Here is a 27590-nt window from a genome sequence, read left to right on the forward strand (position 1 = left end):
GGAGGGAAGGCAGGAGGAGGGAGGCAGGAGGAGGGAGGCAGGAGGAGGGAGGGCAGGAGGAGGGAGGCAGGAGGGAGGGAGGGCGGGAGGGGAGGCCCAGCCAGGCCGGGGCAGCCCTGGGGGCCCAAGGGCCGCTGTTGCTAGGCAGCACCGGGGCAGGGGGGGCGGGGCAGGAGGAGGCCACGTGACCTGCAGCTGGTGGGGTTGCCGGGCAACGCCAGGCGGGGCTGCAGCGGCCCGGGGGGAGGGGTGCCGGCCCTGAGGCGGGGGCGGGGGTGGGGCGGGGAGCGGGGGGAGCCGGGCCCTCCGCAGCCCCCGGCCCCGCTGCCCCGGCCGTCGGGGGGCTGGGGGCCGCCGGGGCCGTGTCCGGGGCCCGCGGCTGCCGGGAGCTGCAGTGCCCGGCGGCGCTGGGGGGTGTCCGTGGCTGGCGGTGGGCGCACGAGGAGGCCGGTCGCCCTCCTGCTCCTGCGGAGCCGCCTGCTGCTGCGGGAGCCGGCGCACCGCTGCGCAGCCCCAGCAGGAGAGCAGCCCGCTCCGGGCTCCAGCCCGCTGCCCCCGGGGTCTCGCCCGGCGCTGCTGCCCCCCGGCGCCGAGGGCCAGAGCCAGCCCCGGCCTCCAGCCAGCCCCGACCCCGACCCCGACCCCGGCCCCGGCCCTGCGGCTGTGCCGACCGCGCGAGAGCAGCGCCGCCGCCGGCTCACACGGCCGCACGTATTGATGGGCTGACGCGGGGGTTTAGGAAACACGGACGCGGGGCACTGCCCTCTGCGGAGATCCCTGGCCAGGGGGTCCTGGGAGCGCTCCAGCACTTCTTGGGGGACTTCCTGCAGCGCTGCCAGCTCCTCTCGACCTGCACAGGGCGCTCGTCACGTCTGCGCGGCAGCGGCAGCCCTACGGACGCTGTATCTGGGTATGGTTTGTCCCACGGAGAGTCCCTGCTAGGCCCTTGGAGCCCAAGGGCCCCGGCCTGTCCCCTGCGGCCAAAGACAGGGCGCACCCTTCGACCATGGGGGAAAGGGCCTTCCCTCAGCAGCGCCGCAAGCTGGACTGGCCCTGGAGGAGCTGACGGCTGCGGCAGCTCGCTGGCACTGGAGAGAGGTGGTGGCAGATGCCTGTCCTATGGATGACAGGACGCGCGGAGGAGACTTGCCAAAGGGTCTCTCTGCTTCCTTCCTTTGCAGAGTTGTCTTGGAGGAAGCCGAGGGCCCTCACGCTTCCTGGAGGCAGAGCTGCACTTGTCAGAGACCTGGCCCCTCTCCCGGGTCTCTCTCGAGGTGCTCCCCATGCGCACCGCGGGCAGCCTGGCTCAGGAATGAAGCCCCGGGTGGGCCGAATCACATGAACGTGAGCTGCCCCATGGTTTCCTGCTCTTTTTATTGCCGCTCAGAGAAGCTCTCTTGTCTCCTGGCTCAGGTGGGAGTTGTGCCTTGCCAGCACCCCGTGAACCTGCACTCGGTAAATACAGGTGTACTCGGGGTTGCCCCAGTTGCTCTGCACCTGGAACTTGATATACTGGAAGGGTCTGGGAAGCTGCTTCTGCAAAGGAGACGGGGGGAGCCATCCTCACTCGGCTGCAAAGAGCAGCAGCCCAGCAAGGTGGCTTCCTTGGCCAGCGCTAGCCCTGCTGGGGAACCCGAGGCGGCAGCCCTGGCAGAGGCGGCAGCCATGGTTCCCACGCCAGAGCCACGAGGCGCAGGATGCTTGGCGTCATCCTCCACCCGCTGTCGCCCAAGGGCTGGCAGGCAAAGCTCCGTTCGTCCCTCCCATCGCGCCCACACGCACTGCCAGTACCTCCAGGCGGAAGGTCTGAACAGCCTCTTTGTCCACGTCAAATAGGAAGAGCCCCAGGAGAGTTTCTGCTGCTGCTTCCTCACCCACGCCCTCCAAGGCAACAGACAGTGGGGGCAGGTCAGGCTCCAGCAGAGCCTAAGGAAAAGCGCCCGCGGCGTCCCAATCGGGGATGCCTGCCTCCTGCCCCGCTCCTCTCGCAGCGGTCTGGAGGAGGTGAGTGTGGCTGTGGGTCAGGCTGTGTTGAGCAAGCGCTCCCAGACCCTTGGGCCAGGAAGCACACAACAAGCCGGAGTGGCACAACGGCACCGTGGGCCCCCACAGACCCCAGGCAGGGACGCGCTGCTCTGCAGCCACCAGCCACCAAGCTGCCAGGAGCAACGAGTCTCCCTTGCAGCTTTCGGCCATGGCCAGATTGCCTCCCCGTCCCCTGCCCCGGAGGTGCAAGGCAGAGAGACTTACAGAGACAGCAAAAGCTTTGGGGGCGCTGCTGACTTCCCCAGAAGAAGAGACTGCCTTGGAGATGTGCTCCACGGTGACAGCCCTTGGCCAGATGTGCTCAGGCAGCCGGATGACCACTTGGCCCTCAGCTCCTTGGAAAGCCCAGCACTGTCCAGGCGAAGTGTGCGGCTGCAAGCAGAAAGCAGACACCTCCAATGGCAAGGCGCTCCAGGAGCCCACAGGACGGGCGGCTTTGCAAGAAGCACAGGCCTGCCTTTGTCTCTCGCCTGCCATTCTGCCTGGAAAGGTGCACAAGTGGCTGGAAGGGACAGGAGGGGGCACTTTCACACTTGTTTTCAGAATACGCAAGTCTTCCTTATGAAACATCTAGGCTCAACTGCCTCTCCAGAATCCTGCTCTGATTTTGCACGGCGTTCAGAGACAGGGCGGCTCTGCCTAGCACATGTCACCCCATGAGCCTTCGCAGGCTGTGCGGGAGAGACGAGGCCCAGTCCAGCTGCCACGCTTCCCCCCACTGGGCAGATCCCGTCAGGCTCGGGGGCCTGCAGGAGGCTCTGTCCTTGCCTCAGGGGCTTGGCAGGTCCCCCCACAGCTTCCCCTCTCTCTGGAAAGCAACCATTGGAGTGGAGGTGGGCAAACGCAGCTGCCAGGAGGACAAAGGTGCTCAGCAAACGGCGACCAAGGGTTGTGGGCAGGTTGCTGCCGCTGGGTTCAGCTCCGTTCCCCTCCAGCTGGGAGGGCAGCGCTGTCGGGAAGCACGGGGGATTGTCAGGAAGACAAGGAGCGCGGTAAGGTTGAGCGATACTGCTGCTGTGACGGGAGGCGTTTGGGACTTGCTGCCCCAACTGGAAAGCAAGGAAGGGCCTCAGAAGTCATGCTGTCTCTGCTATTACCTGCAGAATGGTGTCGGGAGGGTTGGCAACCGAGAAGAACCATAGGCCAAGCCAGCGAGCCCCACCGCCTCGCCCACCATAGGTGCTGGATGTCCTCTCTGTGTCGATTGTGGCCCCTGAAAGACACATGGAAAGAGGCCAGGAGAAGCAGCGAGTTAGCAGGTATTTCTCAAGGTTGCAAGCGCAGCTGGGCAGACTTTCTGGGGGGGCCATAGAGCAGCCGAGTGCCAGGAGACTCTCCCTAGGCATACCTGTGGTTTTCAGAGCCCAGTCCACCATCTCGAGGTAGTTTGCCGCTGTCTTCTGCAGTGCTGCCCGGGTCAAGTCAAGAAGGTGCTGGGAAAAACATTGGGAAAGAAGGGAGAGACGGGAGTGAACATGGAGAATGACACAAACGCTTCAGCGGGCACTCGTGCGTGAGTGCTGAGTGCTTGCCCAGAGCAAAGGGGAGACTCGGGGTCAGTCCCCCACGGGCAAGACTTGTTGGAAAAGGTGCCACACTGGGCAGCAAGAGGACAGAGCTGGCTCTGAGAAGAGCCAGGAGGAAGCGGCAGGAGGGAGCCTCCAAAGGACAGCAAGGTCTCTCCTCCACTCCCAGCCTCTTTACCCCTCTCTTCTCCTCGGCCATCTCGCTCTCCTCCAAGACTTCTTCCACGGAGTGCAGGAGGGCCTCCTTTGCGGCACCCATCTCTGCCTGCAGGCGAGCCACCTGCTCTTCTAGAAGCTCCCGCTCACGCATTTTCTCCCTCAGCAAGGCCAGCGAGCTTCTGAAGACAAAGGGAAAGCATGTGTTGTCCAAGGGCCGCCCAGCCCCTGCAGGCAGGCTCCAAACGCAGGCAGGATTCCTGCAGGGTGCCATGTCCTTGCCCCCCTCCTCGCTCCTCCCTCGCCTTCACAAAGGCTCCCCCTTCACCTCCACGTTTAGCAGGTGGGAAAGACTGGAGCCCTGCATGTTTTGCCCATGGTAAGATGGGGCCCATGGTAAGGAAGCGCTCTTACCCGAGAGTCGTGAGCTCTGCTTCCAGCAGCTCCCCTGCCTTCTCCTGGAACACAAAGGCCCTCCGTGAGAGCAAGCACAAGGAGCGCTGTGGGGGCTTCGCAGAGGAGACTTCCCTGGGAGCAGCAGGCAGCAGCTGCTGCTGCTCTCCATCAGTCTGGAGCAAGGCAGAGGGCTGCAGGCCTTTCTGCAGCCACTGTCTCTGGGAAGAGCAAAGCCACCTGCTGCCCCACTTCTCCTTTCTTCAGCCTGCCAGCCTGCAGAGCTCCCTCAGGGACATCTCTGTGTCAAAGCTCATTCAGCAGCTATGGCAGCGTATGGACAGGCACCAGCGTCCCCACCCCCTCCCACGTCTCTGTGAGGATGAGCCCTGGCACTGTGGAGCAGCTTCCCACCTTTGGCAGGGGAGGCAGGAGCTCAGAGCTAGGGCCTCGGCCGCACTTTGCCTTCCCCCAGCAAGAGGCACGTACCTGCAGCGCTTCCTTCTGCCCCTTGCTCTCGCTGAGCAGCAAGCCCCAGCAGTAAAGCCCAGCTGGAAGTCACCACGTCAAGAGACAGTTGTATTAGGAGGCTTTCCCGTGTTCCCTGTAGGCACATTGTGGCCTCCCACCCGTTGGGGGCAAGCGCTTGGCTGGGACAGCTGGAGCTGGAGCCAGTGCAGAGAGAGGCTGTGGCTCCAACCCCTGGGGCACCCCACAGGCCCCGGAGCTTGGACAATAGCTACACCCAACGGCCACAGACCCGCAGGCTAGTGAAGGCATGTGGTCCTGAGCCAAGACAAAATGCACCCAGCCACGCAAGGTTCTGCACAGACATTCAAAGCCCAAAGCTCTGAAGCAGGGAGGGACCTCTCGCCAAAACGATCCTATGCGCTCCGCTCCCTAACACTGCCTGAGCCCAGGGAAGGCGGGAGGCAGGCCGCAGGCCACCTGTGCAGACCATCTCTGGCCTTCACTCTCACAGAGATGTGAAGCTGGAAGGCGACACGGGATCTACTGCCTCTCCCTCCCGCTGACAGCTGGCATCCAGTAGGCCTGGGCTGCCCCGCAAGGTGTTTGGTCAGCACTACTCACCAGCAAAGATTGGGGCCAGCAGGAAAAGGCCCCTCAGGAACCTTCTGCCATTCTGCCAGGCGATGCTTCGACTACAAGAGAGGGAAGGCTGTTGTTATCCGAGCCTACAGCTTGGGCTTTGATCTTGTGGTGATGATGCATTTAGGGGCTACCTTGCTACCAGGTTGCTCAGCTCAGCAGAGCGGAGAAGCGCAGGGCCCAGGGGTGTTTAGGAAGCTCTGCGCTGGAACCCACCACCCTGGGGGCACTAAGGCAGTTGAAGACGTCTGGCCTGACACACGGGCAGCAGCCTGGTGCCCCTGGGCTCTCCCAAGGAGAAAGGGCAGGGTCTAGCCCACCAGAAGGCTCTGCTGGGCTGCCTGGCTCCCCAGGGTGGAGGGCAGTGCTGCAGGCATCCCCGGTGCTCTGGGGCTGCCTGTCCGTGCCAAGGAAGCTGGGCGGCACACAGGGCTCCTTGCCTTTCCCCTCCCTGCTCTTTGGGCCCTGTTGCACCCACCTGCCCAGCTCGGTTGGCATCTTGCCTAGTCCAGCCCAGTCTCCAGCAAGAGGGAAAAGGTCGCAGTGCTGCAACTACCCAAACGCCTCTTGCCAAAGCCCCCGCTGGCTCCTGCAAGCCTTCCTGTTTGCAGAGCTGCCCATCTGGGCCGGTGGGGCTTTTATGTAGGGCAGCTGTTTATGACGTCACAAGAGCCAACTGCCCTAGAGGCAAGGTGCTGCCCATGATGACCTCAGTAGGGGGGTTTGGGGGTTTCCCAGGAGGGGGTTGTCGTACAGGCTGGGAGAGAGAACCCCTGTGGTTTAGCCCCCACCCCAAGCCTGAACCCTCCCGGCACACCCGCGCAGGAGCACTGGTGAGCCCAGAGAGCCAGCTCACTTGGTCACCCGGGCAAGCTGCTGTGGCGTTACCCACCTCCTCCTCTACCAGGCTCTTGCATGTCGTGTCGCAGCCTTGGAGCTTGTCACTCGGGCCAGTGTGCACACAGCTGGTGGTGCCTCTGCCCAGTGCAGGTCTTGCCAGCTCGTCAGCCCCTTGGCTCTTGGCTCCCAGCTGCTCAGGCCAGCATCTTCTCAGGCGCTCTTTGTCCAGCTGGTGCTTGGGCTCTTCCTTGTCACTTGGGTCCTCCTCAGGGCAGTGGGGTCTCCAGGGAGAGCAGGGCTGCCGTGACTGCCTCAGTCCCCATGCTGCCTTTGCCCTGTCCCCCACTTAAAGATGGTAAATGTTATATACCCTTCAGAAATGAGGGCATACTTTGGAGAAAGCACAGCAACATGACCAGGGAGGGGCTGGGCACTCCAGGGGTGAGTCCAGGTCACAAGGTCAGGCCAGCTTACTCAGGGTTTTATCCAGCCTGGTCTTGAAGGCCTCCAAGGATGGAGATGGCACTACCTCACTGCACCACCTGATCCAATGCTTGAGTGACCTCCTGCTGAAAAAGTTCCTCTCTCCTAGGCCCACTGGCTCTTGCCTTCCCACCATGCACCACTGTGTGGGAGCCTGACTTTGTCTCCTTGACGACCTCCCTGTGGTTACTGGAAGGCTGCTGTTAGGTCCTCCCAAAGCCGTCTCTTCTTCAGGCTGAAAAAAAGGCATTTCCCTCAGCCTCTCCTCCACAGGGCCTGGGCCTCAGAGCCTGACCACCTTGGTGGTCCTCAGCTGAACTCCTCACCCTTTGCTAATGCTTTCTTTTATTGGGGGGCGGGGAGGGAGGGCCCAAATCTGAATGCAGTCTTCTAGCTAGGCTCTAATGAGTGCTGAGTGGAGGGGGACCATCACTCGCCTGGATCTCCTGGCTGCGCTACTGTGTTCAGGCAGCCCAGGATGCTGTTGCCTTTCATCGCTGCCAGGGCACACTGCTGGTTCACGTTCAGTTGGTGTGCATGGAGACGCCAGGTCCTTTGCAGCAGAGCTGCTCCCCAGCCAGCCAGTCCCCAGCCTGAACCGTCTGCAGGGGCTTCTTCCTGCCCAGCTGCAGGACTTTGCCTTTGTCCTGGTGCAACTTCTCTCACTCGGGAGTCACTTTGCAAAGGTCTAGTGCGTTTCTGCCCAAGGAAGGGGAATTATGGAGGATCATTCCCAGGCAGGGGAGGCCAGTGCGGATTGTCCCCTTCCAACAAGGGAGAGCAAAGGAGATGAGATACGGAGCTGCTCCCTGGGCATCTCCCAGGATGCTGCACAGCAGGACTGTCTTGTGATCCCCCGTGGACAAATGTCTCTTTCCAGAGGAGCATTTTGGCAGGTACTGCAGATGATGTGCAGCTTCCAGAGGCTCCTGGAAGTCTCTCCGTCAGCTTGAGCCCTGGTTCCATTTTGCTCAGCCCCAGCTCTGCTGCAGAGTGTCTGGGTTGGTTAAAGAAGTAGCAGGGTCACTGTATGACGTGGCCAACAGCTCCAGATCTTGTTCCCAGCGAGAGGTTTTACTGCCAGGCTTCCCTGAGTGCAACGCATCCATCAGATGTCGGCATGTGCTACTGGTTGTCCAGCTCTCAGGAGCAAGAAGAGTGGGTATGGAAATGAAGGAATTTGAGGAAATGAAGTTTATAGGATCCAAAGCGTAGATGTGTGAAAGGAGAAAAGCTTCAGCATGTCGATGTTTTATGTGCCTTTCAAATAAATTCACTCCCGTCAGCTCGGCCTCACTGAAGATCCTGGCTCGGATGATGGAGGAAGATGAGATCCGTCAGTACTTAACAGTGGACTGGCCATCCCAGATGTTCACAACCTGCCATAGGCTGGCGGGATCCAGGAGCAGTGACTGTACATGGAGATGTTGTGAAAAGAATTTGTCTGAGGTTAACACATCACTTCTCTGGAACCGGGAGACAGGGGCAGTGCCAGGGTGCAGTACTCTCCGACCAGGTTCCTTTAGCTATTGCACGCGTAGGGAGAGGGCAATGTTTAAGATCAAAGTTTATTCTGAGGGACTTGGATGTTACATGGGATTTTTGGTTTGGCAGAGTGATTCAGCAATATACTGGAATCACAACTCCAGTGTCTACACTTGACAAACTCTAGCAATTGCAATACACAGTTCAGTCACGATACCAATGTGATTGCCATTACCGGTCTCAAATGTGCTCACCGTCATGATGCTGGGCATCCCCAGTCGCCAGGAAGGAATCACGTGGGTTGATGCCAGCTCAAGCCCGTTGCTCTCTCCAGAATTCCTTAGTTAGCTGTTGAGGTTTTATGCTCTGTGTTGGGCTGAGCCACATACACACTTCCCCCATGCTGGTCTGGCTAATCTCAGGGAGACCTTCCCATTGCTTTGAACAACTGGAGAAACATTCACACCAGGCCCAACTAAGGGATATGGCTGCTTATCTAACACAAAGGTCACCCTCTGGCCCCCTTTGTGTTGAGATAAAGTCAGTCCTCTGTGCAACAGCAAGGATTAACGAGCCCATCCTACACTGTTGCTGAGCTTCCTGGGGCACCTGGCCCTCTGAGCCTTCTCCCATTGTAGGGGTTGTTGGTCAGTCACACACCCCTTCCCACTGAAAGCAACCCTTTTCCTGCACCCCCACACACTCCCCTACCACTTCTGCCTCCCCTCCCTGCACTCATACAGCCTTCCCAAAACCACCTCCCTCCTGCCTGCCACAGCCACTCAGGCAGCAAGCTGCCGCGGACTTGGCAGCTCCTCCGTGCGGGAGAGACACCCAGCAGTGCGCACTCCTCAAACACCTCCTGTATCCCACCAGCACCATCCCCTTTCTCTGCCTTCCAAATCCAGGCCCCCCAAATCAACCACAGCCCCTCCAACACCAACAGGCGGCCTCCAACAGGAGGTGGCCCAGCTGGGACTTCAGCCAGCCCCTCCAGGCCCTTGTCCGGCTCTCCGCCTCCTCCTTAGCAGAGGAGGAAGGCCAGGGATAAAAGGCTGGCACCTGCCCTGGCTGGTGGCAAAGGCCAGAGAGGCATGCCTGCCTCTGCCTTGGCCAGCACCTGGGCCTTTGAGAGCCTGTGATCCATGCACCCTGGGGACATCATCAGCATAGTCCCTGTTCCTGTCATCTGGGGAGTGAGAAGAGATTCAGGGGAAGGCGTTCTGGAAGGCTGTAAAAGGGCAGGGACGTGCGTCGAGATCTTGGTGTGATGTACGTGCCATTAATGCAGCCTGCTGGAATGTAGGTGGGATGGCCTTTGCCTAAAGGCAGAGGTGGGATTCAGTTGTTTGGGCAGAGGTAGGGAACCTGAGGTGCCCTGGGGCACTTGCCCAGCAACCAGTCCAAAAGCATAAGGCTTTCCTGTAGGTCCCATGCGCTATCTGCTAGAAACCTGTGATTCTGCTAAAAATCCCTCGCATCTGACAGGGCCCTGCCAGCCCATTTTTACATCATTAAATCAAGTGTCTGCACTGACTTCCATCAACTCTTTACAGCGTAGGGATCTGCTTGCTCCTCAGCTTCATGATGAGTGGGGCTGCAGCAGCATTAGGCATCTGGTGTCATTCCCGATGGCCAAGGAAATTGCCTACCTGAGCCCCAGGCTTGGCTCTCTCAGTTACTCCATCCGAGCCAGCAGACACTGGCACGTGCCTTGGACCTCCTCTGCCTCTTCAGCTGTTACCAGGTGTTGGTGTGCGACCAACTGACTGCCACCCTCCATCTCTCTTGGTTACAGTGGGAGCGTAGGCAAGGAGCTCGCATGCAGACACCTCTGTTGTGCCCACTTCAGCTTGGGCAAGGGGCATCCCACCTCCGGTGTTTTGGGGGAGTTGGTGGGAGAGAGCTGAATCCCACCCCACCCCAGGGGCTTCTAAAGTGCCCTGCAATGCCCAGATTGACTCATGTGAATCCAAACCTGAACCATGGGTAAACGAGCTCTCCTCTGGCCCTTTTTCTAGGCATGCTGCCTAGTTAAGGAATGGGAATGGGGTCTTCCAGGGTGGGTCATTTCCATCTCTCATAGATGACTGTCTTCTGATGAAACAAGTGGCAACGCTGAAATCAGTGTCTCTGCGTGGTTTAGAGAGGGACAAGAGGTCATTGTTTTTGCCTACCTCAGTGAACATTTCCCAGGAGGAGGGAGCCCAGGGGAGAGAGAACATCAGGCCTTCAGCTGGGTCTCTGCTCCTGAGCGGGGCCAGGCTGCGGGGACCGAGGGAGCTGCTGGCAACTGGGCAGCACGGCCCCGAGACAGCTGTGGGCAGGAGCAGCTCCTCTGCCAAGAGCAGCGGGGCTCCGGGCACTGCCTGCTGCTGCTGACATTGGGTGAGAGGAGAGGGAGAAGTGAGAGTCAGTGTGGAGCGGGAGGACGGCTGAGTGCTCGTTGTAGGAGAACTCTTCACAGCCCTTGACACAGTCAGTCTCTGGCTGCCAGGCAACACTCCTGAGGTTTCTGGAGGGATCTTGTAAACCCATCCCATCCCATGATTAATAGAGGCAGTGGCCTCTGGCAGGACAGGCTCATTCTCCCGTCCAGAGGGTGCTGCCATTGGTTAGGAGTGCTCACAGCTCTAGCTCATGCACAGGACATGTCTGAAGGGTCTTTTCAGGGGAAGGTACAAAAAAAAAAAAGGCTAACTGAAAGGGAGGGAGCTTTCCTTCTAGGAAAAAAACTTGTTTGTGCTAATGAGACTAGAAAAAAATAGATGCTAATACTGGGAAGGAGACAAAAGGAAAGAGTGTTTTGGTTTGGCCAGGAATTGGGACTCCCAAACCTTCCCTCTCAGAGATCAATATGTCTGTGAGAAACCTCAGCAAACCCCTTCAACTCCACCTCAGCCTACAGACAGCCCCGGCAGCACCTTGATGGCCTCAAGAGGGTTTTTCTGACCTGCTCCTTAGCCCCTTTCTCCAGCAGGTTTCTGTGGGACAGAAGTGAGCACACACAGGGTGGGATGGGGTCGTTGAGCACTGGCAGGGAAAAGCCATTAGGAGACAGAGAGAGAGCTCTCAGCAGAGGCAGCTCCAGGCATCAGAGATGGGCAGGGAATGTGAGAGAACTGCAAACAGAAACATGACAGGAGGATGGATTTGGGCAAGTGTTGATGAGTCCCTGCAAGGCAGAGAGCTTGCTCCGAGCCAGCCCGCCATGTCTCCTCTCCCACCGAGCAGAGCCTCTGCCCTCACAGCCGTGGAGTCCAGGGCATGAGCCACCTACTCTTCAGCCAGACCTGCAGCAGAGGAGAGGGGCATCTCTCCTGCCATGGGCCCGTTTTGTGCTGCCCAACAAAGGGGATGAGAGCTACTACCCTGCACTGTTTCCATCTTTGGGGTAGCATGCCCAGCTGGGGAAGGTGAAGGCTTTCCCGAGTGCCCATCTGCCCCTCTCTCCTTGCCTCCCGTGGCAGCAGGATTGTGGCGTTGCTCCTTGTTTCCCCTCCTCTCCGTGCTGCCCTTGTTCTTCTCTCGGGCTCCCTGGGGGTGGTGGGTTTTCAGCTGCAGCTCAGACACCTGCCCGGAGAGTTGTGCCACGGAGGTCTCTGCTTGGGAGTGAGGTGTCCGCAGCCCCCTTGTGACCGGTGCAGCTCCAGGACATGCAGTGGGTGGGGAGGGGAGTGGAGCTGACTGTCCCAGAAGGAGAGCCCATCTGCAGTCCTAACAGTCCTTGGACCATTTCCCTGTGGTGTCCTGGCAGGCTTGGGGCTGCCCTCCAGAAGGGTACCGCTGCCTCATGCCACCATCTCTGTGCTGTGTGAGGGAGGGGTGAAGAGTCTTCAGAGATGGTGGGTGTATGGAGATGGTGTTGGGAAGCTGTATATGGGCAGCTGAAAAGAGCCCTGTGTGTGCTTGGCTAGAAGGGGGAGTGTGGAGACGTCGCTCTGGTGCCCTGAGGAAGGGAGAGATCCTGAGAGGTGCTCACATTGCTTAAAGGAGACTGCAGCCACCTCCTCACCCTGACTGGGTGGTCCGTAACTCCCATTGGGATGTCACCCTGGTCACCCACAAGCTCTCACCCAAACCCTTGCCTTGATGGGTGAGGAGCTCCACACACCCAAGCTGCCCCTTCACACAGAGGGCATCCCCCTTCCTCACCTTCCCCGTTGGTCTCTCCTGAAGAACTTGTCCCCTAACATCAGGGCTCTCCTATCGTGCAAGTGATCCCACCACATCTCCGTTATTTGAACAATGCTTCAGTCAGATTAGGCATGGTGAAACCTGTTCCCAAGGGCCAAGGACAGTGTGTGTGCCCCACTTCAGAGCAGAGACATGCTGGTAGACAAAGCAGGGGGCAATGTAATGGTGAAAGGAGGTTCCCACTGGGAGAGCAAACGCTGCAGTGCCCAAGGCCAGGGAGAAACAGAGCTGGGCCGTGCAGGAGTGGCAGGAGAGGGGTTTGCTGCCTGAGTTGAGTCTGGAGCACACGGGGGCCTGTGACAGAGGTGAACGGATCTCCAGGAAGCACAAGGTGCCACTGAAGAAGTCCCTGGGCCTGCACAGCCGGCGATCCAGCCACCCTAGGGACATCATCAGCACAGGCCCTGTTCATATCACCTGGGGGTGAGCAGAGGGCCGGGGAGAAGAAAACTAGAAGGTGTTAAGAGCGTAGGGCCATGAGTGGAGACCTTGCTGTGATGTGGCTCCCACCAATGCAGCATGCTTGGATGTGGACTGTGGACTGTGGACTATGCCCGAAGGTGACTCCAAAGCACCTTGGGGCCTGTGTCAGAGGTGAAGAGGATGTCCAAGAAGGACAAGCTGCTGCTGAGAAGGTGCCTGGGGTAGGACAGCCTTTGATCTAGCCACAGTGGGGACATCATTAGCCTGGTCACTGTTCAGAGCACTGGGTGCGAAGGTTCAGGAAGAGGAGACCCACCAGGGTTGGAGGGCCTAGGCACATGAGTGGAGACTCTTGCTGTGATGTGCCTCCCAATCCTGCAGCTCCCCTGGATGTAGCTGGGATGGACCTTCCCTGCATGCCCTGGGCTTGATGTTCAGTTGCTGGCACACAGGACCCAAACCCCTTTCAACAACCCTGTGGTGTCTTCCCCGAACACCCTGGCTTCCCTGGAAGTCCTGTGTGGTCTGTGCCAGACACATGCTGCGCACCCCAGGCACCTGGCACGGCACTAGAGGCCTCTTTTATTCCCTGAAAATGAGCACCCTGAATTAACTGAAGTGTCTGCAATGCCGGGAGGTGCATGGGCCTTAGCTCTGAAGTGCCTTGAGCTGCAGTATGTACAGCTGGTGGAGCCTAGAGAGCGACCTGGCTCTCCTGATGGTGAACTCCTCCTTTGGGTCAGCTGAACCGCTCTGCAGGCTCCATGGAAAGGTTCCGATGGCCCAAGAATATGGTGTAGGTTCAGGTGGCCAAGGGAACCTGCCCCACCACCCCTCTGGCCCACAGCTGAGGCTCAGGCAGGATGTGTGTGGGGGGGGGTCTCAGAATTGCTCCATCACAGCTGGCAGACACCCACACACATGACTTGGACCAAGCCTGGAACCTCAGCCGTCACCGGGGGTTTGGGTGTGAGCCGCTGACTCCCCCCTCCATCCCTAGTGCTTGTCGTGGCAGCTCAGGCAAGGCCTTGCATGCAGGCAGTTCTTTTGGGCACCCCAAAACTGAGGCCAGAGGAAGCCCACCTCCGGTGGGTTTGGGGCATGCGTGGGAGGGAGCTGAATCCCCCTCCTGACCAAGGCCTTCTCAGCGGAGACCAAACACCTGCCTTTCCTCCTCTGAATCACTGCCCTACGCAGGGGAAATGACCCCCTCTGGCCAGACCCCAGCAGACCCCAGAGCATGCCTGTTTGCTCACCCTGGCTGGGACGGGGCCAGGGCTGGGCGGGGGCCGAGAACTAGTGAGAGGTTGCAAAGGAGGACCGTGGTGGGCAGGTCACTGAGGGCTGTTGTGGGGACCATGCTGGGGGGGGATGTTTCCTCACTCCTGAAGGCACCATGTCCTGTGTGGTGCCTGCACTGTGGCACCATGGGGCCACGTGCAGGGCAGCAGGACCACAGAGATGGGGCTCAGATGGGAGCCATGATGCTCCAGGAATCTCTCACACTGCTGGAATCCCACAAATGTCCCCACAGCCCAGCGAGACAGGGCTCTGCTCTGTGGTTGCTCCAGGGAGGCCAAGGGGCACCCTGGTGGCAGGTGCAGGGTGGCCAGCACCAGCCCCAGTGCTCCCAGCAGCCCCTCTGAAGCCAGAGCAGCTCTTGATGGTTGATTGTGGAGGGGACTCCATGCTGCTAGTGGGGACGGGGGTCTCTCGGGGGTGGCAGCCAACAGCACCGCCTGCCAGGATGCCCAGACCCAGGACAGCACCACAGCTCACGGTACCCCCTCTCCTGTGTCTCCCCCTTGACTGTAAGGGCAACCCGGGAGGCACTGCCTCAGGCACATCTGCATTACACCGGCAATCCTTTGCATCCACCTTCAACCACAGAAAAGTCCAGGGCCTGGATCCCCTCAGTGGTGAGGGGAAAAAAGCCGCCTTTTCTGCCGTGTGGTTTCTCTACCGCGGCAGTTGTGTCTCTAAGCAGATGGTGCCACCCTCCCCTTTCTTTCTTACCTGAAGCTCAGCCTGGTTGGGGCTGTGAATGTGGAGCCTGGCTGTCACTGCAGTGACCTGGAGATGGTGGAGAGGCAAGAGGAATAGCAGAATCACCGCCCTGGACTGCAGGAGAGAGGATTTCCTTGTGTTTGGGATCTGCTTGTTGGGACCCGACAGGGCAGAGGAGCCATGGAGCCCCCTTGGCTCTTCAGGGACAATGTCCTCAAAGCACAGGAACACTCTAGTCTGCAGGAAAGTCCAAGTCCAGCAGGGCCTGGCAGGAGGCTGACCCAGATGAGCAGGGACTTGGATGGACCATCAGGCTGAAATGCTGCGATGGGTGGTATGAGTTCCAAGTGGCAGCCGCCTCCTGGTGGCATCCGTCAGTGATCAACATGTGGGGCAGTACTGTTTAACAGGTTTAATTAATGGCCTGGAGAATGGATGGAGCGCAACCTTAGCACCTTTGTGGCCAACGTATAACTGGGGGATAGGTGGGGGGAGCTCCTGGGCAACCTCATCTAGTTCCCTCTGCCTTGAGCAGGTGGGCTGGGACTAGGTGATGTCCAGAGGCCTCATCCACCCTCAGTGCTGTGATTCAGGAAACCATTTCCTCAAGAGCTCTGGAAAGAGAGACGAGGCAGAGGAAGAAGAAGAGCTGTGAAACATGTCAGTTTGAATAAAGTAGTTCCTTGAAGGACAGTTTCTCCATTCAGAGCATTGCTAGCCAAAGTATTTTGGTGAATAATGTCTATATGTATATGTACACTCGCCTGGACAGACTAAGGACTCCAGTGCATGAACATGGTGCTGCCAATTAATAAGAAAGACAAAATATTTGGAAGTGGTAAAAAATGTGTGAAGCTTTGGCAAGGAGGATTTTTTTGGTCCATTATTGCACTGAGTCTTGTCTTGAGAAGATTCCAACTTATGACTAGAATTTCATTTTCTGGCTTGATTCATTGGACCGCCTACAGAGGCTGTTGCTGCCTGAGATGCCTGGGGATAGCTGTGTTCCCAAGTGGGGCTGGAAATCTTTGAGCTGGCTCCTACGGGGCCTCAGCTTGTCATTAGGGAACGTATCTCAAAACCGCTGAGTTGAGAACACCTGTGTCCTTCCATTGACTGGAAAGGGAAGTCCAGACAGCTGGGTCAGCCAGAGACATCTGCACGGATGGCGTCTGGCATGGGGTGGGAGCAGCCTCCTCCCTATTGTGCCCTGCAATGAAGTTGCACTTCATTGACGGGGCAGGGAATGACTAGGAAGTGTGGCTAGATGTTCTACGGACTCCTTGAAAACGTCACGGAGACACAGGTATGTTGAGATTTGTGCAGATTTGGTCATCCCAGAAGAGAGCATCTCCTTGAAGCTGCTCACCTGGCTTTGCTCCTCAGTCGAGAGAGCCCGACGGCTCGGAGTGTGACGTGCTCTGTGCAAAGAGTGAGGGGCGGCACAGACAGCCGTGGGCAGGGGGTGGTGTTCTGAGCACCGGGCTCTGTGTGAGACACCAAAATATGTTTTTGGATGGTGTGGGCCTGAATAAGACAGAAATGTTTAGAAAATGACATTAAAAATGAAACAAGAAAGAAATCAAGAAGAAGATTTAAAGCAAAGGAATGTTTTGTTACACTTTCCAGCCTTCACTTGTTTTAGGTTCTTACTGTCTTTCCTGATACGTTCTGTTTTAGCATGCTAGTCTTCTGGGGAGATTATGCATTATGTGGTTATCTGAAAAGAAAAGTAATTTTCAGAAGTGGGGCGGGAAGCAGTCACAGGGTGGTGGACATGTGGTGCCTTTGCAGGTGCCCTGGTCCCCTCTGCCCGGCCTCCCTCAGCAGCTCCCAGGGGCTCCCGTCTCCCGCAGGTCCTCTGGGAGAGCTGCTGGCCCCAGGCAGGTACCTGAGATACATCGGTGCCTCTCCAAGTGCCACTGGCTGCTTGTGCTTCGACCCCGGAGCTCTGCCTGCAAAGGTGAAGAACGGTTTTCAGCGTTACAAAACATATGAGCACCCTTTCATCGTTCAAAAGGATTGACTCACTTGAATACAAATGTCAGTGTTTTCCCATGATGAAACAATGGACATTTTGAGGAAAGGTATGAAACTCAGGAGAAGAAACGTTGATCTGCCCACTAAATCACACTACCACTGCTCTGGCTGTTATGCTGTGGTTTTAACCCCACTCATGTTTCACATATTTCCACATGTCCTGATTAAACTGATCCTTTCTGAAGTCGACTTTGCCTCAGACTGTCGGCACGTCTGCACTTGCCCTAGTTGCCCAGTTTTCCTCCTTGCTCTTTATCCATTCAGCCACCTCTCAACTGTCCAGCTGCTGCTCGGAGCTTCTGGCAGTCTCAAGCTTGCCTCATCTTTCTGGAGCCTCCTTGTCTCGTTAGCCAGCTCCTTTGCTGTGTTTCTATCCAGCCTTTCCCACCTATCTGTCAAAAACATTTCACGGAAGGTTGTTTCTTGGGAAAGTGGACATCGCTGGCAGCAGCTTGGACTTGCCATACAGTTGAGGAGAGTATTTTATCTTTTATTAAACTGTCTCCCATTTACTTTGGTTTTGCCTGCACTTGAGACAAATCCTCCTGTGTCTATTTGCAGCTAGTGCTCTAAGGGAAGCAGGTGGGAGTTGGGGCACAGGAGCGGTAACGCTCAGCTGCAGAGGCGAGCGGAAGAAGGTTAGATGTTAACAAGAGTGGCATAGGGCCCCAGCGGCTGATGGGAGAACTGGCCGGGCTGGGGAGGTGAGGAGGAATGTGGTCCCATGCAGGTCTCCTACCAAAAACACTGCTTTTCCTACATGTCCAGACCTCATTAGGAGACACTGTGGGTCAGTAGGAATTGGAGAATGTGGGTATCCCTTATCCTGAAAACCAAAGAATAAAGAAAGCTTAAAAAGCGGGCATCTTTCTTGTTCAGGTGCTCACAGAAATCTTCCTAATTGCAATACACTCCTGCAAGCTTTCCACTTAGCCCCACAAGACTGGAAGAAGTGAAGGAAATGATGGCAAGAGCCATGGCTCCTGAGGGCTTTTTGCATTTGAATGACCCCTTGGGGGTATTTGGTACTGAGCCCATGAAGCTCAGATGCTGAGAGGAGACTGAACAAAGCTCTCAAGAAGCTCCAGCCAGAAGAAAACACCAAAGTGTCTTGGAGTGTTAAAGGGTCCCACTGAGGACCATTACCGACAAAGCCTCCCCAGGGGGCTGACGAGAGCAGAAAGTTGGAGGCCCTGATTGCTGGTAGGAAATGTGCATTTCTTTTCCCCAAAGTCCAGTCTGTGCCTTTCAAGCTGCAGTTTGTGGCCGTTTCCTCTTCTCATGCTCTTTCCCTCTACCAAAAGAGGCGCCATCATCTCTGAAACCACCCTTCCAGCAGTCACTGCCTACTCCTCTTTTCTCCTTAGCTGTAACTCTTCACCAGGCTGAAGAAGGCCACGTCCCTCAGCCTCTCCATACAGGCCTTGGGCTTCAGGCCAGAAACACCATCTCTGCAGACCTCCTCTGCACCCTCTCCGCTTCCTCCCCATTCCTCCAGCCCTGGGCAGCCCACCCTGGCACACACTATTCCAGGTGTGAGCACAGCAGTGCTGAGTTGAGGGCGTTAAGAACTGCCCTTGCCTGAGTGGCCAGACTCTTCCTACAGCAGCTCCCTCAGCCTCCCATAGGGATAAAGTCAACCTTTGCCTTTGCCGGGCAGCACAAAACAGGCCCGTGGCAGGAGAGCTGCCCCTCTCCTCTGCTGCAGGTCTGCCTGCAGAGCAGGTGGCTCATGCCCTGGACTCCACAGCTGTGAGGGCCGAGGCTCTGCTCGGTGGGAGAGGAGACATGGCGGGCTGGCTCGGAGCAAGCTGTCTGCCTTGCAGGGACTGATTAAGATGTACTCAAACCCATCCTCCTGTGATGTTTCTGTTAGCAGTTCTCTTGCATTCCCTGCCCATCTCTGATGCCTGGAGCTGCCTCTGCTGAGAGCTCTCTCTCTCTCTCCCAATGGCTTTCCCCTGCCAGTGCTCAATGACCCCATCCCACCCTGTGTGTGCTCACTTCTGCCCCACAGAAAACCACTGGGGAAAGGGGCTAAGGAGCAGGACAGAAAAACCCATATGAGGCCATCAAGGTGCTGCCGGGGCTGTCTGTAGGCTGAGGTGGGGTTGAAGGGGTTTGCTGACGTTTCTCACAGACCTATTGATCTCTGAGAGGGAAGGTTTGGGAGTCCAAATTCCTGGCCAAACCAAAACACTCTTTCCTTTTATCTCCTTCCCAGTTAGCATCTATTTTTTTCTAGTCTCATTAGCACAAACAAGTTTTTTCCTAGAAGGAAAACTCCCTCCCTGTCATATAGACTTTTTTTTTTTTTTTGGACCTTCCCCTGAAAAGACGCTTCAGACATGTCCTGTGCATGAGCTAGAGCTGTGAGCACCCCTAACCAATGGCAGCACCCTCTGGACGGGAGAATGAGCCTGTCCTGCCGGAGGCCACTGCATCTATTAGTCATGGGATGGGATGGGTTTACAAGATCCCTCCAGGAACCTCAGGAGTGTTGCCCGGCAGCCAGAGACTGACTGTGTCAAGGGCTGTGAAGATTTCCCCCACAAGGAGCACTCAGCCGTCCTCCCGCTCCACACTGACTCTCACTTCTCCCTCTCCTCTCACCCAATGTCAGCAGCAGCAGGCAGTGCCCGGAGCCCCGCTGCTCTTGGCAGAGGAGCTGCTCCTGCCCACAGCTGTCTCTGGGCCGTGCTGCCCGGTTGCCAGCAGCTCCCTCGGTCCCCGCAGCCTGGCCCCGCTCAGGAGCAGAGGCCCAGCTGAAGGCCTGATGTTCTCTCTCCCCTGGGCTCCCTTCTCCTCCTGGGAAATGTTCACTGAGGTAGACAAAAATAATGACTTCTTGTCCCTCTCTAAACCACGCAGAGACACTGATTTCAGCGTTGCCACTTCACAGAATCACAGAATCACAGAATCGTTTAGGTTGGAAGGGACCTCTGGAGATCATCTCGTCCAACCTCCCTGCTCAAGCAGGGTCACCTAGAGCATATTGCCCAGGATCACGTCCAGACGGCTTTTGAATATCTCCAGCGAAGGAGACTCCACCACCTCTCTGGGCAACCTGTTCCAATGCTCTGTCACCCTCACAGTGAAGAAGTTTTTTCTCAGGTTCAGATGGAACTTCCTGTGGTTCAGTTTCTGCCCATTGCCTCTTGTCCTGTTGCTGGGCACCACGGAGAAGAGGCTGGCCTCATCCTCTTGACACTCCCCCTTCACATACTTGTACACGTTGATGAGATCCCCTCTCAATCTTCTCTTCTCCAGGCTGAACAGGCCCAGCTCTTGCAGTCTTTCTTCATAGGAGAGATGCTCCAGCCCTCTAATCATCTTGGTAGCCCTCCGCTGGACTCTCTCCAGGAGTGCCATGTCTCTCTTGTACTGGGGAGCCCAGAACTGGACACAGTACTCCAGGTGAGGCCTCACCAGGGCTGAATAGAGGGGCAGGATCACCTCCCTCGACCTGCTGGCAACACTCTGCCTAATGCACCCCAGGATCCCATTGGCCTTCTTGGCCACAAGGGCACACTGCTGGCTCATGTTTAACTTGTTGTCCACCAGCACTCCCAGGTCATTCTCGGCAGAGCTACTTTCCAACAGGTCAGTCCCCAGCCTGTACTGGTGCATGGGATTATTCCTGCCTAGGTGCAGGACCTTGCACTTGCCTTTGTTGAACTTCATGAGGTTCCTCTCCGCCCACCTCTCCAGCCTGGCCAGGTCCCTCTGAATGGCAGCACAGTCTTCTGGTGTGTTAGCCTCTCCCCCCAGTTTAGTCTCATCAGCAAACTTGCTGCGGGTGCACTCTGTCCCTTCCTCCAGGTCATTGATGAATATATTGAACAAGACTGGCCCCAGGACTGACCCCTGGGGGACACCACTAGCCACAGGCCTCCAGCTAGACTCTGCGCCATTCACCACAGCCCTCTGAGCTTGGCCATCCAGCCAGTTCTCAATCCACCTCACTGTCCACTCGTCTAGCCCACACTTCCTGAGCTTACCTAGGAGGATGTGATGGGAGACAGTGTCAAAAGCCTTGCTGAAGTCCAGGCAGACAACATCCACTGCTCTGCCCTCATCTACCCAGCCAGTCATTCCGTCATAGAAGGCTATCAGATTGGTTAAGCATGATTTCCCTTTGGTGAAGCCATGCTGACTACTCCTGATCACCTTCTTGTCCTCCAGATGCTTAGTGATGACCTTCAAGAGGAGCTGTTCCATCACCTTGCCAGGGATGGAGGTGAGGCTGACAGGCCTGTAGTTTCCTGGCTCCTCCTTCTTGCCCTTTTTGAAGACTGGCGTGACATTGGCTTTCTTCCAGTCCTCAGGCACCTCTCCTGATCTCCAGGACCTTTCCAAGATGATGGAGAGTGGCCTAGCGATAACATCTGCCAGCTCCCTCAGCACTCGTGGATGCATCCCATCGGGGCCCATGGATTTGTGGATGTCAAGTTTGGACAAAAGATCTCTAACCTGATCCTCCTCCACCAAGGGAGAGTCTTCCTTTCTCCAGCCTTCCTCTCTTGTCTCCAAGGTCTGGAATTCCTCAGGACTGGCCTTAGCAGTGAAGACGGAAGCAAAGAAGGCATTCAATAACTCTGCCTTCTCTGTATCCTTTGTCACCAGGGCACCCGCCCCATTCAGCAGCGGGCCCACGTTTTCCCTAGTCTTCCTTTTGCTCCTGATGTATTTGAAGAAGGCCTTCTTGTTGTCCTTGACATCCCTTGCCAGATTTAATTCCAACTGGGCCTTAGCCTTCCTTGTCGCATCCCTGCACACTCTGACAACATCCCTGTATTCCTCCCAAGTGGCCTGTCCCCTTTTCCACATTCTGTACACTTCCTTCTTCTGCTGGAGTTTTGCCAGCAGTTCCTTGCTCATCCATGCAGGTCTCCTGCCCACTTTGCTGGACTTCTTACTCAGAGGGATGCACTGATCCTGAGCCTGGAGGAAGTGACGCTTGAATATTAACCAGCTCTCTTGGACCCCTCTTCCTTCTAGGGCCCTACCCCAGGAGATTCCCCTAAGTAGGTCCCTGAAGAGGCCAAAGTCAGCTCTCCTGAAGTCCAGGGTTGCAACCCTACTCATTGCCCTGCTCCCTCCTCGCAGGATCCTGAACTCCACCATCTCATGGTCACTGCAGCCAAGGCTGCCCCCAACCTTCACATCTCCAACTAGACCTTCTTTGTTTGTTAGTACAAGGTCTAGCATTGCACCTCTCCTCGTTGGCGTCTCCACCACCTGGGTCAAGAAATTATCATCAATGCTTTGCAGGAACCTCTTTGACTGTTTGTGCCTAGCTGTGCTGTCTTCCCAACAGATGTCAGGGTGGTTGAAGTCTCCCATGAGAACCAGGGCCTGTGATCGTGAGGCTTCTTCCAGCTGTCTGTAGAAGGCCTCATCGATGACTTCCTCCTGATCAGGTGGCCTGTAGTAGACCCCCACAACAGTGTCACCCATGTTAGCCTGCCCTTTAATCCTTACCCATAGGCTCTCAACTTGCTCTTCATCCACCCCGAGGCACAGCTCCATACATTCTAGTTGCTCCCTCACATAAAGAGCAACTCCACCACCTCGCCTTCCTGGCCTGTCTTTCCTAAAAAGCACATAGCCATCCATGACAGCATCCCAGTCATGTGAACTATCCCACCATGTCTCTGTCACTGCAATGAGATCATGGCCCTGCGACCGCACACAGATCTCTAACTCTTCCTGCTTATTCCCCATGCTGCGTGCATTGGTATACAGGCATTTGAGAGAGCCAGTCAAGCACGCAGGCTTCCCAGAAGAGGTGCAAGAGGATCCTCCATAGCCATGTCCCTTGCTGTCTCCCCTGGTTGTATGCACCCGCTGGAGGCATCCTGACTTGAGCGGTGTTTTACTGACTCCCCTGCCACTATACCACTCCCCTTCCCCCATCTTGCCTAGTTTAAAGCCCTCCGTACCAGGCTGGCCAATCTGTTGGCAAAGACACGCGTGCCTCGCTTGGTAAGGTGGATCCCATCACTCCCTATCAGCTGTTGATCTTCAAACAGGGTCCCATGGTCATAGAAACCAAAGCCCTGTTGCCAACACCAGCGGCGCAGCCAGCTGTTAACTTGGAAAATTTGTCTACTCCTCCTCCTGTCCTTTCCCCTCACAGGCAAGATTGAGGAGAAAACCACCTGGGCTCCCAGACCCTTCACCACCATTCCCAGAGCTCTGAAGTCCCGTTTGATGGTTTCCAGTTTGCCTTTCGTGTCATTAGCACCCACATGGAAGATCAGCAGAGGGTAGTAGTCTGATGCATGGACAAGCCTTGGCAGTCTTTCCACGACATCTCTTATTCGAGCCCCTGGCAGGCAGCAAACCTCTCTGGACAAGAGGTCAGGTCGGCAGATAGGTGCCTCTGTCCCCTGCAGCAGGGAGTCACCCACAACAATCACTCGCCGCTTCTTCCGGGGCTTCCTGCACGGCACAGGGTCTGCCAGGCCAGTTGCCTCCCTTGGAGCCATGCCCAGCTCCTCCTCGGCTTGGAGGGCGCTCAACTTGTTCTTCAAGGGTAAGTCTTGAGGAGGAGCAAGAGCCTTTCTCCTTCTACGAGAGGTCACCAGCTTCCAGCCCTCTTCAACAGCGTTATGATGCACCTTTACACACAGTGCTGAGCCCTCTGACACATCCGCTGCAGTGGGGGCAGGGGACTCCCGGAGATGAACAGTCTCCGAGAACACCCTGTCAATCTCCTGCTCATCCTCTCGGATGCTACGCAGCCTACTAACCTCCTCCTGTAGCTCCTTTATCTGGTGACGCAACTGGTCAACCACAGCACACCTCACACAGGAGAGCTGTCTGTCAGTCCAGGCCTCGCGGAGAGGCCCCAGGCACTGCCTGCAGCCTGACACCTGCAGAGCTGCTTCTGCTGTCTGAGGGTCTGTCTGGGTTGAGGCCTCAGACACAGCCAATGCAGCACCTCCCGCAGCCACTGGGGAACGTGCTCTGCGGCGTGTCATGACCATGCCCCAGGAAAGGACACACCACTGTGCAAAATAGAGAGATGCCTTCTTTGCCTTCTGGCGCCCTTCTGCGCGAACTGCTGCGCAACTTGTTTCATCAGAAGACAGTCATCTATGAGAGATGGAAACGTCCCACCCTGGAAGACCCCATTCCCATCCCTTAACTAGACAGGACACCTAGAAAAAGGGCCAGAGGAGAACTCGTTTACCCATGGTTCAGGTTTGGCTTCACATGAGTCAATCTGGGCATTGCAGGGCACTTTAGAAGCCCCTGGGGTGGGGTGGGATTCAGCTCTCTCCCACCAGCTCCCCCAAAACACCGGAGGTGGGATGCCCCTTGCCCAAGCTGAAGTGGGCACAACAGAGGTGTCTGCATGCGAGCTCCTTGCCTACGCTCCCACTGTAACCAAGAGAGATGGAGGGTGGCAGTCAGTTGGTCGCACACCAACACCTGGTAACAGCTGAAGAGGCAGAGGAGGTCCAAGGCACGTGCCAGTGTCTGCTGGCTCGGATGGAGTAACTGAGAGAGCCAAGCCTGGGGCTCAGGTAGGCAATTTCCTTGGCCCTCGGGAATGACACCAGATGCCTAATGCTGCTGCAGCCCCACTCATCATGAAGCTGAGGAGCAAGCAGATCCCTACGCTGTAAAGAGTTGATGGAAGTCAGTGCAGACACTTGATTTAATGATGTAAAAATGGGCTGGCAGGGCCCTGTCGGATGCGAGGGATTTTTAGCAGAATCACATGTTTCTAGCAGATAGCGCATGGGACCTACAGGAAAGCCTTATGCTTTTGGACTGGTTGCTGGGCAAGTGCCCCAGGGCACCTCAGGTTCCCTACCTCTGCCCAAACAACTGAATCCCACCTCTGCCTTTAGGCAAAGGCCATCCCGCCTACATTCCAGCAGGCTGCATTAATGGCACGAACATCACACCAAGATCTCGACGCACGTCCCTGCCCTTTTACAGCCTTCCAGAACTCCTTCCCCTGAATCTCTTCTCACTCCCCAGATGACAGGAACAGTGACTATGCTGATGATGTCCCCAGGGTGCATGGATCACAGGCTCTCAAAGGCCCAGGTGCCGGGCAAGGCAGAGGCAGGCATGCCTCTCTGGCCTTTGCCACCAGCCAGGGCAGGTGCCAGCCTTTTATCCCTGGCCTCCCTCCTCTGCTAAGGAGGAGGCGGAGAGCCGGACAAGGGCCTGGAGGGGCTGGCTGAAGTCCCAGCTGGGCCACCTCCTGTTGGAGGCTGCCTGTTGGTGCTGGAGGGGCTGTGGTTGATTTGGGGGGCCTGGATTTGGAAGGCAGAGAAAGGGGATGGTGCTGGTGGGATACAGGAGGTGTTTGAGGAGTGGGCACTGCTGGGTGTCTCTCCCACACGGAGGAGCTGCCAAGCCCACGGCAGCTTGCTGCCTGAGTGGCTGTGGCAGGCAGGAGGGAGGTGGTTTTGGGAAGGCTGCATGAGTGCAGGGAGGGGAGGCAGAAGTGGTAGGGGAGTGTGTGGGGGTGCAGGAAAAGGGTTGCTTTCAGTGGGAAGGGGTGTGACTGACCAACAACCCCTACAATGGGAGAAGGCTCAGAGGGCCAGGTGCCCCAGGAAGCTCAGCAACAGTGTAGGATGGGCTCGTTAATCCTTGCTGTTGCACAGAGGACTGACTTTATCTCCACACAAAGGGGGCCAGAGGGTGACCTTTGTGTTAGATAAGCAGCCATACCCGTTAGTTGGGCCTGGTGTGAATGTTTCTCCAGTTGTTCAAAGCAATGGGAAGGTCTCCCTGAGATTAGCCAGACCAGCATGGGGGAAGTGTGTATGTGGCTCAGCCCAACACAGAGCATAAAACCTCAACAACTAACTAAGGAATTCTGGAGAGAGCAACGGGCTTGAGCTGGCATCAACCCATGTGATTCCTTCCTGGCGACTGGGGATGCCCAGCATCATGACGGTGAGCACATTTGAGACCGGTATTGGCAATCACATTGGTATCGTGACTGAACTGTGTATTGCAATTGCTAGAGTTTGTCAAGTGTAGACACTGGAGTTGTGATTCCAGTATATTGCTGAATCACTCTGCCAAACCAAAAATCCCATGTAACATCCAAGTCCCTCAGAATAAACTTTGATCTTAAACATTGCCCTCTCCCTACGCGTGCAATAGCTAAAGGAACCTGGTCGGAGAGTACTGCACCCTGACACTGCCCCTGTCTCCCGGTTCCAGAGAAGTGATGTGTTAACCTCAGACAAATTCTTTTCACAACATCTCCATGTACAGTCACTGCTCCTGGATCCCGCCAGCCTATGGCAGGTTGTGAACATCTGGGATGGTCCGTCCACTGACGGATCTCATCTTCCTCCATCATCCGAGCCAGGATCTTCAATGTGGCTGAGCTGCCTGGATTGGATTTATTTGCAAGGGACATGAAACATTGACATGCTGAAGCTTTTCTCCTCTTTCAGACATCTACGCTTTGGATCCTACAACCTTCATTTCCTCAAATTGCTTCATTTCCATACCCACCCTTCTTGCTCCCGAGAGCTGGACAACCAGTAGCACATGCCGACATCTGATGGAAGTGTTGCACTCAGGGAAGCCTGGCAGTAAAACCTCTCACTGGGAACAAGATCTGGAGCTGTTGACCACATCATACAGTGACCCTGCTACTTCTTTAACCAACCCAGACACTCTGCAGCAGAGCGGGGGCTGGGGGGAATGGAACCAGGGCTCAAGCTGACGGAGAGACTTTCAGGAGCCACTGGAAGCTGCACATCATCTGCAGTACCTGCCAAAATGCTCCTCTGGAAAGAGACTGAGCATTTGCCCACGGGGGATCACAAGACAGTCCTGCTGTGCAGCATCCTGGGAGAAGCCCAGGGAGCAGCTCCGTATCTCATCTCCTTTGCTCTCCCTTGTTGGAAGGGGACAATCCGCACTGGCCTCCCCTGCCTGGGAATGATCCTCCATAATTCCCCTTCCTTGGGCAGAAACGCACTGAACCTTTGCAAAGTGACTCCCGAGTGAGAGAAGTTGCACCAGGACAAAGGCAAAGTCCTGCAGCTGGGCAGGAAGAAGCCCCTGCAGACGGTGCAGGCTGGGGACTGGCTGGCTGGGGAGCAGCTCTGCTGCAAAGGACCTGGCGTCTCCATGCACACCAACTGAACGTGAGCCAGCAGTGTGCCCTGGCAGCGATGAAAGGCAACAGCATCCTGGGCTGCCTGAACACAGTAGCGCAGCCAGGAGATCCAGGCGAGTGATGGTCCCCCTCCACTCAGCACTCATTAGAGCCTAGCTAGAAGACTGCATTCAGATTTGGGCCGTGCCCCCGCCCCCAATAAAAGAAAGCATTAGCAAAGGGTGAGGAGTTCAGCTGAGGACCACCAAGGTGGCCATGGGCTGAGGCCCAGGCCCTGTGGAGGAGAGGCTGAGGGAAATGCGTCTTTTTCAGCCTGAAGAAGAGACGGCTTTGGGAGGACCTAACAGCAGCCTTCCAGTAACCACAGGGAGGTCGTCAAGGAGACAAAGTCAGGCTCCCACACAGTGGTGCATGGTGGGAAGGCAAGAGCCAGTGGGCTTAGGAGAGAGGAACTTTTTCAGCAGGAGGTCACTCAAGCATTGGATCAGGTGGTGCAGTGAGGTTGTGCCATCTCCATCCTTAGAGGCCTTCAAGACCAGGCTGGATAAAACCCTGAGTAAGCTGGCCTGACCTTGTGACCTGGACTCACCCCTGGAGTGCCCAGCCCCTCCCTGGTCATGTTGCTGTGCTTTCTCCAAAGTATGCCCTCATTTCTGAAGGGTATATAACATTTACCATCTTTAAGTGGGGGACAGGGCAAAGGCAGCATGGGGACCGAGGCAGTCACGGCAGCCCTGCTCTCCCTGGAGACCCCACTGCCCTGA

General features: G+C 56.8%; 1 protein-coding gene across 1 annotated transcript; it reads right to left on the reverse strand.

Moving 5' to 3' along the window:
- Positions 1-1383: 1383 nt before the first annotated feature.
- Positions 1384-26251, reverse strand: LOC138065204 (uncharacterized). Its single transcript, XM_068929418.1, has 12 exons — positions 26210-26251; positions 20136-21461; positions 17446-17532; positions 16558-16621; positions 4611-4672; positions 4143-4186; positions 3751-3910; positions 3395-3479; positions 3144-3259; positions 2251-2418; positions 1792-1926; positions 1384-1536 (listed from the first exon to the last, which is right to left on the reverse strand). Exons 1-12 carry the CDS (start codon positions 26249-26251, stop codon positions 1384-1386), a joined length of 2442 nt encoding a protein of 813 aa, XP_068785519.1.
- Between the last annotated feature and the right edge of the window lie 1339 nt (positions 26252-27590).

Source organism: Struthio camelus, unplaced genomic scaffold (assembly GCF_040807025.1).
Source record: "Struthio camelus isolate bStrCam1 unplaced genomic scaffold, bStrCam1.hap1 HAP1_SCAFFOLD_48, whole genome shotgun sequence".
NCBI lineage: Eukaryota > Metazoa > Chordata > Aves > Struthioniformes > Struthionidae > Struthio > Struthio camelus.

Coding starts and splice junctions, on each gene's coding strand:
- LOC138065204 (XM_068929418.1), bottom strand. CDS start 26,251: ATGTGCTACTGGTTGTCCAGCTCTCGGGAGCAAGAAGGGTGG. Junction 21,462..26,209: donor CTCGGGAGCAAGAAGGGTGG/GTATGGAAATGA, acceptor GCGACAAGGAAG/GCTAAGGCCCAGTTGGAATT. Junction 3,260..3,394: donor CTGGGCTCTGAAAACCACAG/GTATGCCTAGGG, acceptor TGTGTCTTTCAG/GGGCCACAATCGACACAGAG.